This window comes from Chiloscyllium plagiosum, unplaced genomic scaffold (assembly GCF_037043375.1).
Source record: "Chiloscyllium plagiosum isolate Xiang-an unplaced genomic scaffold, Cpla_swu_hap1 HiC_scaffold_14, whole genome shotgun sequence".
Taxonomy (NCBI): Eukaryota; Metazoa; Chordata; class Chondrichthyes; order Orectolobiformes; family Hemiscylliidae; genus Chiloscyllium; species Chiloscyllium plagiosum.
Window position 1 is genome coordinate 20,763,172 of NW_028270152.1, and position 21,012 is coordinate 20,784,183.

General features: G+C 39.3%; 1 protein-coding gene across 8 annotated transcripts in view; it reads right to left on the reverse strand.

Moving 5' to 3' along the window:
- The window catches only part of celsr3 (cadherin, EGF LAG seven-pass G-type receptor 3), a 251,061-nt gene that overhangs the window by 96,903 nt on the left and 133,146 nt on the right, over positions 1-21,012 (reverse strand). For all 8 annotated transcript variants that reach the window (XR_015759367.1, XM_087994121.1, XM_087994118.1 and 5 more), the window contains exons 13-15: positions 14,930-15,071; positions 13,390-13,510; positions 10,948-11,131 (exon numbers count right to left, since the gene is read on the reverse strand). Coding sequence is in view for 7 of the 8 variants with exons in the window: in XM_087994121.1 (XP_087850247.1) it covers positions 10,948-11,131; positions 13,390-13,510; positions 14,930-15,071 (447 nt within the window). In the remaining variant the exon portion in view is untranslated. The remainder of the gene's footprint in view (positions 1-10,947; positions 11,132-13,389; positions 13,511-14,929; positions 15,072-21,012) is intronic.

Genomic DNA, 21,012 nt, shown 5'->3' on the forward strand with positions numbered 1-21,012 from the left:
TGAGCCCTTCTTCAGGAATGCCCGAAATGTCGATCTTTCTCCTTTTCTGTTATGGTTTACAACTTGCTTCAGAGCAAATGTCTGAAAATTGTTCACACCCTTTAACTCCATCACTCTGAAGTCTACATTCTCAGTACATCTCTAATCTGTAAATAATGGAAATAAACCATGTTTGGTATATAGTTAGTACATTTTCAAGATTATCAACTCTCACTATCTCATGCACAATATTTCTTGAAATACTTTTAAAGATGTAGTCTACTCTCCAAGGGCTTGTGTCCATGGTGGTGCTAGAATTATTCCATACTTCACTTAGATAATCAATACTTAATGTTGTTTCAACACTTTTCCACAGTATATGTAACTATGCTATGGGAATTCATTTAGCAGAAACAAAATAATAAGAACTGTTTGAAGGTTTTCATGTTAAGAGCAGTTTTTTTGGATTTGTTCATGTGATGTGGTATTGCTGGCTAGACCAGCATTTATTGCCAATCCTTATTTGCTATTGAGCTGCTTCCTTGAAGCATTGCAGTCCTTAGGCTGTAGGGACATACGCAGTGCTATTAGGAGGGGAGCTTCAGGATTTTGACAATGAAGGAACAATGATAATAGTTCCAAGTCAGGATGATGTGGTTTCAAGAGGTAGTGGTGTTAGTCCTTGTAACCTCAACCATATAGAAGGACAAATTGGAAGATGCTGTCAAAGGAGCCTTAGTGATTTGTTACTTGTAGATGATACACTGCACCACAATGTCAGTGGTGAAGGGAGTGAATGCTGAAGATGGTGGATGGGTGCCAATCAAGTGGATTGATTTGTTCTGAGCTTCAAGTGTTGTTGGAGCTGTTCTCATCCACATATCTGACTTGTGTCTTGTAGATGGTGAAAAGGCATTGCAGAGATAAGCTGTGAGTTGCTTCTTGTAACCTAAGCATTCATATGGCTGGTTCAGTTCTGTTTTTGATCAGTGGTAACCTCCAGGACGATGATTGGAACACTGACTAAGATTTTTTAAAAATGTTGAAGCATGTGAAACCTGGTCTGGAAATAACAGCTGTTACCTTAAAATAATTAGTCATCCTTGACAGGCAGGTTTCAGGTAACATACTGGAGGAATAAGTGGAACAATTGAAAGAGATAGTTATGCATACTGAAGGATGGTCCATATGGGAACTTACTACTGTCAGGCTTTTGTGTTTGCTATCAGTCTGTTCACACTCTTGCAGCTGACTGGTCAACTGTGTAGAAGGGCTGGTAATGTATTTCTTCAGTAAGGCTAGCCAGATTCAGTAATGGGAAGGCCACTGTCTTGGTCTAGTGTTGATAGATCTCCATGATATCTTGTAACCAACGATCTGCTTGTACTGCACGCAAATCAAAATGTTTTACTGTACCTAGGTACATGTGACAATAATAAATCAAATTAATTTTTTTTTAATTCAATGCATGAATGTGATACATTTCCAGTTTGACTACTGGATATTTGTTATGAGGTTCTGTGTGTTTGATGATAGCTCACCTGACCTATTCACTGTGCTTGAAGTTTCTCGAGTCTACTACTTATGTAGGCTGTGGCAACAATAGTACTCACATAGATATATCTAATCAACCTGTTCAAATTAGTTATAACAAACTTCTCAGGTGGGACTTGAATCAGAGATAGGAACGCTATCACTGTGCCACAACAACCTAAGAATGCTAGTCTAGACCAAACAGATGCAATGCCCTATTATATGTAACTATCTGTTTCATTTCTTTCAGTTATCACTCTAGATAATGGGCAGAATACACTGCCTGAAATGTCAAGGCCTAACATGTTTATTGAAGGAACTCTTAAATAATAACTAATCTTTATAGAGAAGATTCCGTAAAGTTCAATGCAAGAATCATCCTACTCAATTGTATGTAAGCAGATAATAAGAATACATCCACTTCCTCAGATGACCTCATTGATCAAACTACCATTTTATGCTTGCTACTCAAGTAAACTTCACTTCCAATGATCTAGTATATTAAAGTTTTACCAAACAAAATAGGAGACACTACCCATAAGAAGAATTTGCATACTTCCTGCTACCTGACCAACAAGTATGGTTACACCAGTCAGAGCACTTAATGACTCAGAAAAGCTGGCTAAAATCCAGTGATCTAAAATATTGTGGACATGTTACCAGCATTAATAAGTTTGTTACAGAGGGTTGATTTGGCTTTATATTGGATCACCATCTCAACTATCTGCCATCTGGCAATAGAGTTACAACCAATCATTGGGCAAATGAGAAACATTTAAAATCTTTGCTAGGTGAATAGGTGGTATTAGAAGTTTTTCATGAGTAAATTATTTGTCAGTTGTCTCATAACCAGCTAGCAGCACAGCTCACCATAAAATAAGAATCCCCATTGAAGTCAATTTCCTGACTTCAGAATATCTTATGAGGAGGTGAAGAGGCCTTTCAAGTCCTGACTCTAACTACAGCAGGAGCACAACACATTAGACAAGAAGACAGTTATTTCAAGTCTTGGTCTGTGCAAAGAATCTCCTGTATGGCCAGTTGGGGTCAGGGATTTCACCCACTCCTAACAGGAACTCTGGTGGAGGAGGGATCAAAATAGGAATTTCCCAAGACAGGGGCTTTGGAGAATGTAGCTTAGTATATGCCAGGATGCACGACCTGTGATTTTGCAGCCTATATCTTTGGCAAAGAGGCACTCTCTGACAGGATGGTGCAGGCTACAATCCCTATTGTGCATTTGCAACAAATCTTTTTCACAGCTTGATCCTGGATCTCTCAGGTCTGTAGGATGCAGCAGTTAAAAGAAATGTAAGCTAATTAAGCAAATAAACGTAGGAGTGGAGGTGGACTTTAATACAGATAAATAAATGATAATAGATATGGGAACAGAAAACACACGTAAAAGATATGTAAAATGTACAGGAACATACGACAGCCAAGATGGAAAGATAAAATAACTATAGTGTAATTATCATCATTCGCTAATAATTTTCAGTCAATGTCAGCTATTAACAGCACACTAATGAAGTACAAGAGCCAAGGGCCACTAATCATAAGTAACCCAGTGAAGCCATATATGCAATGTGCATAATTCTGAGAATCCTAACTGTAAAAACATACTTCAAGACTGCATTTACTTGTGCCTTTTAGAGTTGAATCTGCTTGCATGCACATGTGGGTGGTGGAGAATGAGGGCAGAAGGAGCAGCATGGTGGCTCAGTGGTTAGCACTGCTGCCTCACAGTGCCAGGGACCCGGGTTCAATTCCCGCCTCGGGCAACTGTCTGTGTGGAGTTTGCACATTATCCCCGGGTCTGCGTGGGTTTCCACCTGGTGCTCCGGTTTCCTCCCACAGTCCAAAGATGTGCAGGTTAGGTGAATTGGCCATGCTAAATTGCCCGTAGTGTCAGGTGCATTAGTCAGGGGTGAATGTAGGGGAATGGGTCTGGGTGGGTTGCTCTTCGGAGGGTCGGTGTGGACTTGTTGGGCCAAAGGGCCTGTTTCCATGCTGTAGGGAGTCTAATCTAATCTAATCAGAAGTGCAAGAGATGGGCCAAACATCGCTAAGTGACCTGTCATCCAAGGTAGTAGGGAATCCTCATTCGAGGAAAAAGGTGGACATTTTCTGAGGCCCCCATAAAGAAGGTGACATCGTTAGAACAAACGTGATGGAGATGGAGAAACTGGGAGGATAAGATTGAATCGATATAGGAAGCAGGGTGTGAGGATGGATAGTAAAAGTTAACTGTGTAAGTCAATGGGTTTGTAGTGTATAATGGCAGCCAGTCTTTCCCCAGAAATAGAAACAGAGCTGTTGAAGAAGGGAGGTGAGGAGTTGGAGATGGACCAGGTGAAGGTGAGGGCTGAATGGAAATTGGAAGCAAAACTGGTTAATTTTTCCAATTCAAAACGAGAGATAGAAGCAGCATCAATGATGACATCGATGAAATGGAGAAAGAGTTGTGGGTGGGACCTAAATACGATTGGAACAAGGAATGTTCCACGTAACCCCTCAATAAGATAGACATAACTGGGGTCCATGCACATATCCACGGCTACATCTTTGATCAGAAGAACGTGAGAGGATTTAAAGGAAAAGGGGTAAGATTTCAGTTATTAGTGTTTTGAAGGAGTATTATAAATTTATTACAAACCAATTTTTGTTCTTTAGACATGTTTGACTAGCAGCTGGTTCCAACATTTGCAATTATTTAAACCAGTTATGCTTACATTTGAGATTAAAGTATCCATGCAGCACTTTCTACATTCTTTCATGTGGGGAGGGGCTTGGAAGCCAGGACAGTAGGCTAACTTTTAGCGGCCATCAGTTAGAGTTGAGTGTCATGGACACCAGGATTTTATTGCTGAGGTGGTGAGAAGGGGTGGGCTCTCTCTGGCAACAATTCACCTAATTGCTTGTCCTTGTCACTACCTTCAGCATCAATTCCAGGGAGAGAAAATCATATTCAATCATAGCCATTTCAATACACTCATGGAGGATGTCTATTGCCCATTCTAAGTACGATAATTAACCTTTATCTGCAATAAATTTAACTTGCCCTTGTTTAATCACCTTATCAAGTACTGTACAGACACTGCCATACATTAACTAATCACTATCCTATTTCTTAAAAAAATTGATGGATGCAGTACTATCTAGTCACTGACTATAGATATTAACACATTTAAATTGCTGTGTCTATTCACTAACAAGAACATAAACAGAATTATTTACTTATTAAACTAAAGCACCGGCATATTTATGTTTGGCTCTTTATAGTTGCACAAGTATTTGTTAAACGCACTTCACATTATCCCACTTAACTAGCAATCAGTTGGCATGTTGCTATCTGGACCGTTTTCTACATTATATAACAGAGCAATATTAGATATCACAGCAAATTAAAACCTGACAGAATCTCGATTAGAGTGGTGCTGGAAACCTCGGATGTTGCCTGACCTGCTATGCTTTTCCAGCACCACACAAATCTAGACTCTGATCTCCAGCATCTGCAGTCCTCACTTTTGCCTAGTTGATTAAAACCTGACAGGTCGAGTTGGGCTTTGCCTGAGTTGAGTCAGGAGCGTGGTGCTGGCAAGGCACAGCAGGTCAAGCAGCATCAGAGGAGCAGGGGTGTCGATGTTTCAGGCAAAAGCCCTTCATCAGCTCTTTGCTGGCAACATCAACTCTCTTGCTCCTCGGATGCTGCCTGACCTGCTGTGCTTTTCCAGCACCACACTCTCAACTCTAATCTCCAGCATCTGCAGTCCTCACTTTCGCCTAGGTAATTTAGCATGGCCAATCAAAATAAACCTGCACATCTTTGGACTATGGAAGGAAACTGACACCCAGAGGAAACCCAAGCAGACATGGGGAGAATGTACAAACACCACACAGACAGTCACCCAAGCATGAAATCTAGGGTGTCTAGTTGCCTTGAGGCAGCAGTGCTAACCAGAGTCATGCCACTCTTTCAGTCAAAACATAGTCAGCAAGATTTGAAACTACGCAGGGAAATCCTGAAGGATTTAAAAGCTTATTGCCTTAACCACTCAGCCACGAGCCCCTCTAAATCTTTCATTCCAACCAGAAAAGCTCAGGCCAGCATTTCCGCTCAACTCTAGGCTTTTATATTAGAAACAAACCTTGGCTCAGAGCTTTAATTTCTCACAATACAGAAATGGACATAGTACTGTAGGTGTGGTCTGACAAGAGAATTGTATAATTTAATCAATTCTTCCTCCAACCAGTGAATTACTGCTTTTGTTATGTTCGTCATCAATCTGTTGATTGCTGCTTTGTTTTGCTTAGATACACTGAGCAGACCTCTGTTTCCTTCATAACATCACCCACATCCATTTCAATACATTCATGGAGCATGTCTGTTGCTTATTCTATGTATGATACTTAATATTTGGAGTAAATTTCATTTGCTATTGTTCACCTACTTAATATATTTTATTTATAGAGTCACACAACATGGAAACAAACCCTTCAATCCAACTCATCCATGCCAACCAAATTTCCCAAACTAAATTAGTCCCATTTGCCTGCAGCTGGCCCGTATCTTTTGAAACCTTTGAATTCTGTTTACTGTTCTGCACAGTTTAATATTATCTGTAAATTGGTATAATTTGTATCAAGGTTTTCAATTTAAATAATTAATGTAAATTACAAATATATCAAGTCCCCAGACACTTGCTCTGAATTTCTGCAACAGAACTCGTCCAACATCTAATTGGTGCCTTCAGTCAATTCCTTATCCTATCTTTCAGAGGCTGATCGATATGCATTTCATCTTCTGTTTGCATTTTTGGTTTCCAAAATACATACGTTTTCTGGCTAAAATACAGCAGACTACAACAGATGCTGGAAAATGGAAATAGAAACAAAGTGCTGGAAATACTCAATAGGGTCTGGCAGCAACTATGGACAGAGAATGAGAGTTAACAGCTGAGGGAGAAAGTTTGAAAAAAAAGGAAAGGTCTGTGGGACGGGAGAGGGTGGGGAGAGATTAAGTGACAAATATCTAGTAGAACAAAAGATAGAGGGAGTGGTCATGGTTGTAGTAAATAAATAAAGCAATTGCAGTGTGTAACACCCACTGGGTTAGATTGAGATAATTAAAAACACTATTTAATTCGCTTTCTTATTTCATTAGGTTAGAGACAAAAAAAAAACTACAGATGCTGGAATCCAAGGTAGATAAGTAGGAGGCTGGAAGAACACAATAGGCCAGGCAGCATCAGGAGTTGGAGAAGTCAACATCTCCTGAAGAAGGGTTACACCTGAAACGTTGACTTCTCCAACTCCTGCTGCTGCCTGGCTGTGTTCTTCCAGCCTTCTGCTTGTCTACCTTTCTTATTTCACAGCTCATTAATGTTATGTAGACTTAAAAACCAGTGTTGTAGGATGACCTGTCCACAATTCTGTGCAACATATTTTGCACAGAATTCCATTAGCATCATTCCATACAGGAAATTTCACTGCACAGCAGCATTCAGTGAAGCAAAGTCCCGAACTTAACTCTGGCTGGCTGCTTAATGTTCTTTGCAGAGGCTTGTCTTCACACCTTTGGGACTGAAGATTCATCTCAACTTCCATTTTTCATAACCACTGACTTTTATTGTGGCTTTGAGACACATAAGGATAATACTTATTGCAGCATAATCTATTTACTATTCAAACATTGTAGATCAAATTATAATCACATACTGCAGTTAATTTTAAACTTCACCTTTTATTTCACTCCCCATAGCATTTTAAGAATAGACTGGTCTAAAATATCCAACAAATTAGCATTACTGTAGTGAAATATGCTACACAAAATTTAACTGTACCAGCTAAAACACTAATTGCTGTAGTGGAAGTCTAGGAATCTTTTTAATTGATCCAATTATTGATCATAAGATACAATGAGGATTTGAGGTTTCAGCAGTAACTTCAAAAAAGGATATATAATGGCTGTTTGTAGTAAGCCTATTAAAGTTAATGCACCACAAAGTGTTTGTGAGGTTTCTTATATAGAATCCCTACAGTATGGAAACAGGCCCTTTGGCCCAACAAGTTCACACCGGCCCTGCAAAGAGTAACCCACCCAGACCTATTCCCCTGCCCTATTACCAATATTTACCCTGGACCAATGCATCTAACCTACACATCCCTGAACACTGTGGGCAATTTGGCTTGGCCAATTCACCTGACCTGCACATCTTTGGACTGTGGGAGGAAACTGGAGCACCTGAAGCAAACCCACGCACATACAGGGAGAATGTACAAACTCCACACAGACAGTTGCCCAAGGCTGGAATCAAACCCAGGTCCTTGGCGCTGTGAGGCAGCATGCTAACCACTGAGCCACCGTGTCAACCCACAAAGTATTATGTGAGTTTATGTTTACAATGAGGATTCTTATAAACATACAATATACATTTGCCCAAATCTTAGTAAGAGGAATTGATGCCCCTTTGGATGCTAAGGAAATTACAACAAGCACATAACATAGTACTTATGAACAAAGTTTAATTTCCAATCACTTGTTCTACTTTGCTCAGATTTCTGCACAATTCCCTACGACAGTACCTCAAGATGGCCAGAACCACAGGTACTTGGTCTGCTTGTCCTAGAAAGTACTTATTCTGGCTTTAACGCAGTTTTACTTAGAGCTTTCATAACAGGTGGAAAGAGTTTAAAGCAGTCCAGCAACATGACAACCTCAACATAGCTCACCAATAGCTCAGAGCTCCACAAAAATGTATTCAACTCCATGCCACTCTCCCAACAATGCTCACCACTCTCCCACACCACCTGATACACATACCTGATTTGTGCAGACCTCAATAGTGCTCACAGCCCCAACACACTCACACCCCCAACATATTTTTTATCCAACCTGCACATCCCGATTGTGTTCACCTCTTCACAGCCTCACAGTGCTCACTATCCCCACACAAACATCCTGTCAGTGCTTACCAGCTTCAATCCACAACCCCAGAAGTGGTGAAACCTTTGACATCAGTCAGTCAGGAGCCATGTCAGTTGGAGGAGGAAGTGCAGGAAAGGCAACAGAGTGAGGGGAATTGAACAGTGTAAGTTATTGAGGGGTGGTGCACAATGTTGGAAGGTGAGAAACTAGAGGGGTGAGCATCATCATGTGGTGACAATCTTATTTACTACATCTTGGATCTCAATTTCAGATTTAACTTTAATAATTGACAATGTTCATTACAGTAGAACCCACTGCTTTCCTCCCTCGCCAAGTATAGTTGCTGCTGAATTATGCCACCCTCAATTATACATTCCACATTCCTCATTGATGTGAAGTTTTCTTGGGTCCCAGTTAGCTGAATATTCATTCCTCTGTCGATAGGTTTAAAACAGATCTCTTTTCTTTGCAGTTTGCTCTTCTCCCCACCCACACTCCCCTTCCAGCATGCTATTCTCCTTATATCTTTTGCAGCCTGCTTCCTGCCCTCATACATCCAGTAGTGTCCTTCTCTCACTTACACCATTCATGTTCACTCCTTATCAATTGATGGATCTCCTAGATCAGCAAAATGTTGGTTCTCACCATTATTTGGTGATTGGTGCTGACTGAAATTTCAGTCTGCAAGCCAATAGGATCACCAGGTCTGTGTTTGATTTCCCTGATCATGAACAGTGAATGCTAAACTACCAAATTGCAAGTAGTACAAGTAAATTGGTGTTTCAGCTGGAATGAGTATTAGGAGCCTTGGATGATGAGAAGGAAGGGGGTAAAAGACTAATATTTTATCTATTGTGCTTGCTTGTAAAGATGCCAGTGGACAGGGAAAGTAATGGAGGAGTGGAGCAGTGTTGTAGAAGGAATGATTTCCTATAGAAAGCTGAGAGTAGGGAAAAATGCATCTGGTAATTGAAAATGACCCACTGAATGTGAGGTGAGGTGGAAGACAAGGGAAAAGGAAATTCTTATTATGGGAGAATGGGAGAGGGAAGGAAAAGGAAGACATATGGTTTAGTATGGAAGTTTGTTTCTTCACAACAGGTGCAACAAAGAAACCAAGAGAACGGAATTGGGTCTTTCCAAGAAGCAGATGAGGACAGGGAACCTGCGAATGTTAGTGAACCTATGGAGAACATTGGTTGATAGACATACTTTGAACCTTCTGCTGGACTTTGAACTTTCACTGGAGTGGAATACAAGAGGTATAATTTCTACATGCTATGCCAAATTAGCCTTCTAAAAACTGGAACATAGAAGAGTAGGAGGCAACTTGATTGAAAATTTTATACCTGAGAGTTCTTAACAGAGTGTAAGTGGATAGGATGTATCCACTTGTGAGAGAACCTAGAAATAGGGGTTACTGCTTCAAAATAAGGATTTGCCTTTTTAAGACAAAGATGTGAAGAAACACTGTCTCAAAAGGGATTGAACGCAGAGTCTTTGAATATTTTTAAATGGATAGATAGATTCTTGATAAAAAAGGGATTGAAAGGTTATGGTGAGAGGGCAGGAGTAATCACATTAGCCATCATCTTATTGAATGGTGAAGTAGGCTCAAGGCATTGAGTGGTTTACTCCTGCTCTTAATTCATATTTTAGTATATACACCATGACAACAGTTTCCTTTCGCCTCTTGATCAATATTTTTTTAAACCAACCTTTAGAACCATGTTGCCAGGCGGAATCTATGTGGCAACACACTACAGCTCCAAAACTAATTTTCCTATATAGATGGATGTTAAACAAATGGAGGATTTATCAATTGAGAGAATCACGGAGATATGAACTAATTCCTGGGTTGGAGGGACTGTGGTGAGAGAAGTTTAAATAGATTGGATTTATATTCTCTTGGGTTTAGAAAAATAATAGATGATCTTATTCAAACATATAAAATTCTCATTGAGATCAATGGGGTGGATGTAAGTTGGATATTTCCCCTCTTTAGATGGGGGGAGCACACTCTAGGAATAACGCACATGCCATGAGATGAAGGAAGATTTCTTCACTTTGAGGATGGTATTTTCCAGCAAGATTAGTAGCTTTAACAGCTCAATAAAACATAATTCCACACTAAAACATAAACGCAATTGTATACTCTTTGTGTCAGTTTATATGAAGCATGATATTGTTTATTCTAAACAAGTTAATATCAACATTAAACAACAGACATAGAAATTCTGTAAAAAATACATAATGGAAGGGTGCCATTATTTGAAATGTCAATTTCAAAATGACAACATTAGAGCAAAATTTGTCAATGAAACAATTTTTAAGTTATACATTATTTCCAGACAGCACTAGGTGTGAAGATCAAATCCGTACAATGTTTAGTAATTTTACTTATGGTACAAAGTTAATTTAAGCTTCTCAGCTGTGCAAAATTCTTTTTAAAAGTTTCATTTCTACAGCAGATTGGCAATAAATTATATCTCAGGGACATTTCTCACCTTCACACCCACTGTGCGTGACCTCCGCAAAAGGATTATCACACTGGTTACACTGACGTCCAATCACTCCTGATCTACAGTGACATTGGCCAGTTTCTTGATCACATGACCTGGAAAACGAGCCAATGGGATAGCAGTCACAAGGTAGGCATGCATCGCTTCCAACAGGACGATAGTGAAACTCCTGAAAGAATAAAAATGAACTCAAGTTAAATGGAGTTTAAAACAGTGATCTTTTGTGTGACTAAAATATTTGTGGGGCTCCTTGCTTATAAGAATTATGATCCAAATAAATCCATAAATTGCAAATAAATTGGGAATTCTTATGTTATAGTATTTTAAAAATTAATTTGTTGTAGTCAACGATTTAAATATTGCCAAGTTTAGGGATTTGGTAATCCAGCCAGTTTCGAATTCAACTCAAGCAAAGAAATATTTCACTGGTCGTTCTTTCATAAGTTTTGTGAACAGCAGAGGACATTTCACAGTATTTATTTCAAAATGGTATGAGCTGGAACCAGAAACTGTAAAATAAGCTCAAATTAATTCAACAAATATATATGGAAAATTACATATGACATGAATAATAGTAATATTACTGGACTACTAATTTCTAGCATCTGCAGTCCTTACTTTTGCCTAATAACCTTGTAATCTAGGATAATATTCAAGTACCCAGAATTCAAATCCAACCAATGGCAACTGCAAAAGTTCAATTCAATTAATTAATAAACTTGGAATAAAAAGCTAGTCTCAGTAAAGATAATCATGAATCTCGTGACCATCATAAGGACACTAGTGGATAATTAAATAAATAAAAAGCTGCACAAACATTCCCATCTTCAACGCTGAATAATTTCAGAAATTTAAGGTAATGTTAAAGATTTATGCAACTGCATATATACATAACTGTCAAAGGATGATCCATCTTAACCTACTCCTGAAGTCCCTAGCATCATAAATGATATTGTCAGTCAATTCATGACACCTGATGTCAAGAAGGAACCAGATACAGCAAACTCTATGTTCAGTTCAAACATTCCAACCATAGTAGTGAAGCCTGGTGCTACAGGACTAGCTATGTTTCAAGGCAAAAGTGTGGACTGCAGATGCTGGAGATTACAATCAAGAGTGTGGTGCTGGAAAAGCACAGCAGGTCATGCAGCATCTGAGGAGCAACTTGGAGCTATGCCCTAAGTCAAGCTGCTCTAGTAAAATTCCAAAAATAGCATCTTTCTGGCAATGCCTAAAACTATCAAATTCTGTCCTATCCTCAAAAGCAAGACAAACCCAATCTGGCCAATTCTTGCACCATTAGCATCTAGGCAGCATGTGGCATCAAGAAGTCCTAGTAAAACTTATGTTGATATAAATTGAGGGGAAACCTTCTGCTGGTTGGACCAGCAATATGAAAAACTGTAGTTATCTGAGCAGATCAGAGGCTAAGAACTCTGTAGCAATAACTCATCTTTTGAGTCTCTACCATCAATAAGGAAAAGTCAGCAGCATGATGGAATACTCCATACTTGATTGGAGGAGCACAGCTTGAAACCACTCAGGAGAAAGTAAACCACTAGAAATCCCATCTAGTATCTTAAAACTTTTGCAACTTCGACCATCAGTGCACCGTGGCAGCTGTGAATTATTGACAGGATCGCACTTCAATAACTCACCAAGGCTCTTTCAGTAGCACCTATCAGACCTGTAATCTCCACTGCCAAGACTAACGATTAATAGGCTCATGGAACACTTTGGAAGGCAGTTCCCATCAAGTCTTTCACATCATCCTGTTCCTTCATTGCTGCTGTTAAAATCCTGTAAGTCCCTTCATCGCAATACTATAGGTATATTTGCATGCCTTAGACTGCAGAAGTTCAAGGTAGCAGCTCATTACCATCTTCTCAAGATCACTTGGGGATTGACATAAATGTTGACAACACCAGTGAACCCATACTCCCATGACTGAATGTATATTTGTAAAGTGACATAAACAGTCTGTAAATTATGTAGTTATTGACTTGTGTGGAGCACTACTCAAGTGGGTGACTTACAATGATGAGTCTTAAAGACATCATTGTTAGATACCTATTATGGCTGAATCATGGCTGAATCATGAAACAAACTGGGGAAATTGGTGTCTGTGTGCCAGACAAGAAAAATTATCAAATTAGATTCTTTGACAGGCAGAATACATTGAAGTAATAACCACAGCATCATATATTTAAAAAGTCAAACTGATGCTGCTTATACTGGTAATGATAAATGTAAAACTCATCAATGGATCTCAATAAAAATCAACAGCTGATTTATTTTTAGTTGTACATTCAGGAAGTTTAGAGGTTTCAATATATGATACATATTCAAACCTTAATGAAAACTCTATCAAGGAAGGGACAAGAAAGATAAAAAGTGGCATTTTCTTGATGACACGATGATACTAACCTTGCAGTAGCATTGGCCATTTGTCTTGTTGCAGTCCGGGTCAAAGCCCTTACTGATATCACAGTTGCAGGGTCCACAAGTTGGATTCCCCCACCAGCCTTTGGGACATTGGTGATCGATTCTAGATGGAAATTCAGGAGGGAATAAAAATCATTATAGCACTTACCATTTGTTGCGCAAAGAACACAGTTGCAAGATACCGATTCCCATTCATAGTCCACAATAAATTCTGAACCCAAACCATTGAGGTAGGCATGGAAAAACACATGGTCCAGTTGCAACATTTTTAAAGCTCTGAAGGTAAATTCCACACTCACTGCAGTGTCTATCAAAGGCATTGTGTACATTATAAAGGTACTGAAATGAGAATCAAATATTATTTCTCTCTTGAACAGTCAACTGTGACTGGTGCACTATAAACAAACTCTACAATATGATTCTGTTGTAATAAAAAAATTAAGGGTACAAGGAATACATTGAGGGGGAAAGGGAAGAAAAAGGTCAAACAAAATACAGCAAGGACTAATGCACATGCATGGAAGGATATACCATTCTTCTGAATACATCATATTAACTGTTTAAAATATAGTGGCAGCAAATCCTTGGCAACAAAACAATTTCAAACTACCCACAAAAATCACTTTTCAGAGTTAAGGGCATCTCAAAATACATTTTTGGGCAGGTACAAACAGTTTTAGGGGTAGGGGTTGGAATGTGGGGTGAAAGAATAAGGTGGATGATTTTTGTTCCACGTCTTAAGCATACTGAATTGTTATATTCAAAAAAGCCAGATGGTGAAGAGTAGAACTGGAACCAATCTTTGCGCGCATTATCTATTTATTTACAGTTACACATTACAAGCATGCATCTCTTAATTCAATAACTATAATTTTAGCCGATTTATTCTATAATGAAATGTTTGGACGTGTTATGACACCTCATGGTCATCAAATCATGAGGATCTCTGAGCCCAGAACACAACCACTCCATAAAAAGATCCTTAGTTTGTCTATTTATAGTGTACACATGAATCCTCCAGTTAATTCCTATCACCTTTATATAATTCAATGAAGGTCAATATACAACTAACATAAGGGTCTTGTGGCCCATTGGTTGTCTCCCCACCTCTGGTGCAGGAGGTCCAGATTCAAGTTCCACTTGCTCCAGAGGTGTCTAATAATATCTCTGAATAGGTTGGTTAGGAAAATATCTGTACAATTGACTTGCACTTTCTGAAGATGGGCAATAAATGCTAGCCTTACCAGTGATTTCCACATCCTGCAGATGAATACACAAGTCAAAAAGGCACACCCAAGTTCCACAGAATCATCTGATGGTTAGGCAAAGTCCAATAACATCTAGCACATTCCACCCAGACTGCAACGTCTTTGTTTAAAACTGTAAAGTACATGAATGACATCCTTATGCCATTCCTCAGATTTTCTATACAACTATTCTCACAACGGCAACCTTTGGTGCTTCTAACTTCATTCCCTATTAGAAATGTATTGCATTCCTCCATTCAGCAGTATTGTTTTACCTGTGCTCGCAGTACTGGCCAAAATGGTTCTCTCCACAGTCACATGTGTACCCATGAGAGGAACTGGGTTTGCGACGACAGACAGATTCATTCTCACATGGATTCAGCTGACAGGCATCGATGCAAGACTCACCATAGTAACCTAAACATGAAACATTCTTAAATATTTTACATCAACTTTTATGCCACTTCTGCATTTTTTATCTGATAAACTCTTTGTGGATTGGAATTATCACTGTCAATTTAAATTAGCGTAATCTATTCCAGCATTGTCTTTTAAATTACTGTTTGCTACATGTTTAATTTGGAATCCATATGTGGATAATTAAATCTGATTGACAGTTGACTGTTAGTAACTATTTAATAGGTGCATTTGCCATGGCAAGGTCTCTATCAATCTAAATCCACTTGCCAACCATCCAACATATGTTTTGCATATGATGTAAAAATGCTGTTCCCTTTTATAATGGTATTCTTGCAAATTGTCCTGATGAGTACATAACAAAAAGCTTCAACAAAATGTGTCATATGATTGCACAAAAAATGGGCAGCAAGTCAGCTGCATGGACAGAATATCTTTAAAAAAGCAAAGAATTACAAGGTTACTAACCGGGGTAAAATTATAGTACAAAGGAAAGCTAGCTAAACATATATTAAGAATTTTGATCGAAATTTAAAAAGAAGAGTTAAAAAAAGTGTGTTGATTTGAAAGAAATTGGGTCTGGGGAATTAATAATGGAAAATAAAGACATTAAGGATTAAGTGAACAGATATTTTGCACTGGTCTTCACTATTAAGAAAACAAGTAACATCCCAGGAATAGCTGTGAGTCAGAAGAGGGAAGGGAGAAATTCAAGAAAATTATAGCCTGCAAGGAGGTGGCACCGAAAATTTGTTGGAGCTGCAAGCTTGTTTTACTTTTCCAAAATGTCTTAGTTTTAGGGAAAGTAGCGAATGTAAATTGCCATTAGGGGAGGAGGTAGAAAGCAGGAAAGTACAGGGCAGTTAGCTTAATGTCTGTCATTGGGAAGATGTTGGAAGCCATTATTAAAGCCATTACAACAGGACACTTCAAAACTTTCAGATATTTCAAAACATTCAAGTTGAGCAGACAGAGTCAACATAGCTTTGTGAAAGGTAATTCATGTTTAACCGATGTATTTGATGAAGTAACGTACGCTGTGAATAAAAGAGCATTGGTAGATATCAACTGATGGAATTCCAGAAAACATTTGATAATAGGATCACATTAAATGTTGCTGAGGAAAATAAAATCTCATTTTACAGGCAGTAACATATTGGCATGGATGGAAGATTGGGTAGCCATCATGAAAGAATAGGGATAAATGGGTCATTTTTGTTTTGTCAAAATATGACAATTGGTGTGATTATGGTGCTGGGCCCTCTACATTTTACAGGCTATACAAATGACTTGGATGAAGGAATTGAAGATATAGTTCATAAATTTGTAAGTAACAAAGGCGGGCAGGAAAGTAATTTGTTGTAGAAGGCATGAGACTACAAAGGGATATAGATGAGTGAATGGATAAAGATCTGACAAACGGCATATAATGTGAGAAAATGAGAGATTGCCCATTTTGACAGGAAGAATAAAAGCAAGCATATTATCTAAATGGTGAGATGTTGCAGAGCTCTGATATGCAGAGAGATCAGGATGTCCTAATACATGAATCACAAAAGGTTACCGTACAGGTAGAGCAAGTAGTTAGGAAAGATATTAGAATGTTATTGTTTATTGAAAGAGGAAATGAGCACATCGATCTGGACCCAATATACTGACCACTGCAATGGACAGCTGGAACTGACAACCGGAAGCAGCAGATTCAAGCCACTACAAATGCCGGAGGAGAGATCACAGAAGCGCTTCACAGGAGACTCCCAAGCACTGAGGATGTCACCTAGACAGGGGACGAAACGTCTGCAACACAAATTCCCAGCTCGGCGAACAGAACCACAACAACGAGCACCCGAGCTACAAATCTTCTCACAAACTTAGAGGAAATGAATGTAAAAGTAGGGAGCTTATGCTTCAGTTATACAGAGCATTGGTAAGACCACTTCTGGAGTGCTGTATAAAGTATTGGTATCTTAGTTGAGAAAGGGTATAAGAGGTTGGAAACTTTTCAGAGGAAGTTTACTAGACTGACTAATGCCTGGGCTTTGGACAAGCTGACTGGCTCATGAGAAAAGACTGTATAAGCAAGACCTGTGTCTGGTAGAGTTTAGAAGAGTAAGAGGCAACTTGATTGAAATATAAAATGTCCTGCAGGTCTAGTTATGAAGGTGTGGGTGTACTTTAAAACAGGAGTGGTGCTGGAAAAGTACAGTGGGTCCGAGGAGCAGGAAAATCGATGTTTCGGGTAAAAGCCCTTCATCAGGAATCTCTGGTTTCCAGCATCTGCAGTCCTCACCTTTGCCTGTGCAAAACTACCAGGCACAGTACTAAGTGTTCTCAATAAGGTAACAATGTAACACTTGGTCAAACAACGCGATTAGCTCGTTGCCTGGAGACCAAAACAAATTCAAATTTGGCCAATCAGTTTAAATTATACCCTTAAAAATACCAAACTCTAATCCAGTTTGAGTTTAGTATATTGAAGACTTTTAAAGCCAATGACACAATCCGATGCTTTGGGGAAAATTAAACAGTCGAGATGAGAACTGCCAAGCCCCAGCATGTAACAGACTGCTTAAAAATAGCTCTCTTAAGAGGTACCTTTTCGATCAATTACCTGTGATGCAGAAATTCCTAAAAAGAAAAGAAGACACAGGAAGATCCAAATGTAAGAACCAAAAGCTGCCTGGTTTTGAGATAAGAAGTGTTGTATTGTAAATCTTATTTGGGAGTTTTATCGAACTAGTATCAAAGAAGGGAAGGTAAAAGATAGGTTAGCGTAAGGACTTGTACATAGTTGTTAGTTAATTATTCTCCTTTCAGAAATAAAGTTGTTAATTTTGACTTTAGTTCTTGACCACTCGAATTTCTACAGATTACTGGAGTCAGCTATTACGAGGGGGCATAGCTTCAAATTAAGGGGTGGTAGGTATAGGACAGATGTGAGGGGTAGATTCTTTACTCAGCGAGTCGTGAGTTCATGGAATGCCCTGCCAGTAGCAGTGGTGGACCCTTCCTCTTGATGGGCATTTAAATGGGCATTGGATAGGCATATGGAGGATAGTAGGCTTGTATAGGTTAGGTGGGCTTGGATCGGCGCAACATTGAGGGCCAAAGGGCCTGTACTGCGCTGTATTTTTCTATGTTCTATGTTCACTGCATGGGATAAATCTTTACTGTGTTGCTGGTTTTAAATTAAGCTGGAGGGTTTTGCCAAGGATGTTTCCTCTTGTTGGAGAATCTAAGATGAGGGTCACTATTCAAAAATGAGAGGTCGCTTACTGAAAACAGAGATGGAGAAAATCCCCCCACCCCCCTGCATCCCAACATGAATCTTTGGGACTCTACTTCCACTGCCATTTGAGGAACATTGCCTTGGAATATTTTTAAAGTATGATAGATAGATTCTTCATCAATAAAGGAGTGAAGGTTCTTTGAAAAAAGCAGGAAAGTGGAGTAACTAGATCAGCCTTGATCCTACTGGAGGAACAAGCTTTAGGGACCTGAGTGGCCTACTCCCATTCCTAATTCATACATCTATACATACATATTTATTGAAAATACAATCTCTATATTCATGCACTCAAGTTACATTTGAGTGAAAGTCAAGAAACCTAAGTTCTCAAGTATCATTCACGTCACGCAAGTGGTAGAAAAATACCTATCTATAACACGAGAGAATATAACTCAGGGCGGCACGGTGGCACAGTGGTTAGCACTGCTGCCTCACAGCGCCAGAGACCCGGGTTCAATTCCCGCCTCAGGCAACTGACTGTGTGGAGTTTGCACATTCTCCCCGTGTCTGCGTGGGTTTCCTCCGGGTGCTCTGGTTTCCTCCCACAGTCCAAAAATGTGCAGGTCAGGTGAATTGGCCATGCTAAATTGCCCGTAGTGTTAGGTGCAAGGGTAAGTGTAGGGAAATGGGTCTGGGTGGGTTGCGCTTCGGCGGGTCGGTGTGGACTTGTTGGGCCGAAGGGCCTGTTTCCACACTGTAAGTAATCTAATCTAATCCAATAACTATCACTGTTTGACATTGGCATTATCAGTGAATCCTCCACCATCAATAACCTGGGCATTACCAGAAATTGAACTTGATCAGCCATATAATATATAACCACTATAATAAATTTAAATAATAAACTTTATATACACATGCTACAAGAGCAGGTCAAAGGCTAGGAATTATGCATCCCAGTGCCTGTGAACCATCTACAAGGCACAAGTCAGGAACATGATGGAATACTTGGTTCTTGGCAGGATGGGTGAGTTCCAGCAAACCTCAAGAAGCTCAATATCATTTAGAACACATCAGTCACTTGATTGGCATCCCATTCACAACTTTCAACATGCATTTCATTCACTAATGATACTCAGAGACAGCAGTATATACCATCGACAAAATGCACTGCAATAACTCACCAAATTCCTTCCACGGAACCTTCTAAACCGAAACATTTTACCATGTAGGCGGACAAGGGCAGTGGATAAATACCTTTATCTACTACTTTGACTCCAAGTCACACACCACCCTGACTTAGAACCAAATCATCGTTCCTTGACTTTCGATGGGTCAAAATCCTGGAACTTCCTCGCTAACTGCACTCTATATGTTCAAATTTACACAAAAGGTATACTTAAGGTTGATTCAAGAAAGTTCGGAGTGATCAATACTCGTATTGAGCTTTGGATAGAGTAGCGAGGGTGAATACCCTAGAATGATTTAAGACCAGGTTAGCTGCTGCAAAGCCTCTGGATGAATGAACTAAAATGGATCTCTCCTGACAGTCAGAAGTCTACAGCATGTAAAAGGCCCACTGAGTCTGATCCAGTTGAAAACAAGCACCTAACTATTCTAATCCCATTTTCCAGCACTTGACCCACAGCCTTGTATGCCTTGGTATTGCAAGTGGAGATCTAAATACTTAAATATCATGAAAGTTTCTGTCTCTACCACTCTTATGGACAGTGAGCTCCAACCATCCTGAGTGAAAAAAAAACCTCTCACCATCTCCGCACTTCATGCACTTATCTTAAATGTTTGCCTCTGGTCATTGATCCTTCCACCAAGTTTTTTCCCCTGTATCCTGTCTGTATCTGTCATAACCTTATATATTTCAATCACGTCTCTCCTTAGTTTCGTCTGCTCCAAGGAAAATAACCCGAATTGATCCAATTTCTCTTCCTAACTAAAACATGCTAGCTCAAGCAACATCCTGATAAATCTCCTCTACATCCTCTCCAATGCAAACACATTTCTCCTATAATGTGGATTCCAGAAATACACACAATACTCCAGCTGTGGCCTAACCAAATTTTATACAGTGTCAGCATAACCTCCCTGCTCAAATTTTATGCCTTCGCTAATAAATGCAATCATCCCATATGCCTTTTTAACCATTTTGTCCAACTTTCCTGCTACCTTAAGGGATTGGTATACATGCACACAATAGTTCCTTTGATCCTTGGTCAGGGTCCTACCGTTGCCTTGTTTATCCTGCTCAAGTAGATCACCTCACACGAACTGATCAACCCATCTGAATAACCCATCTATATCCTCCTGTAATCTGAGGCTATTCTCTCAATATTTACCATCCCACAATTTTATTATCATCTGCAAACTTAATGATCAACTTTCCTACATTCAAGTCTAAATCACTCTCTTATACTACAAAATGCAATGGCCCAACACTGATCTCTGCGGTACCCCACAGGACAGAGGTTTCTAGTCACAAAAGAAATCTCTTAACCATCACCCTCTGCTTCTTACCACTCTAAGAATTTTGTATCCAATTTGCCAAATTTCCTTAGATTCCATTAGCTATTACCTTTGTTATCAGTCCTCCATGCAGAAAATTATGAAAAGTCTTGCTGAAGTAGATTGTCTTGAACGCAATGCCTCATTTACACACCTGGTTACCTCTTTGACAAATTCAATCAAGTTGGTCAG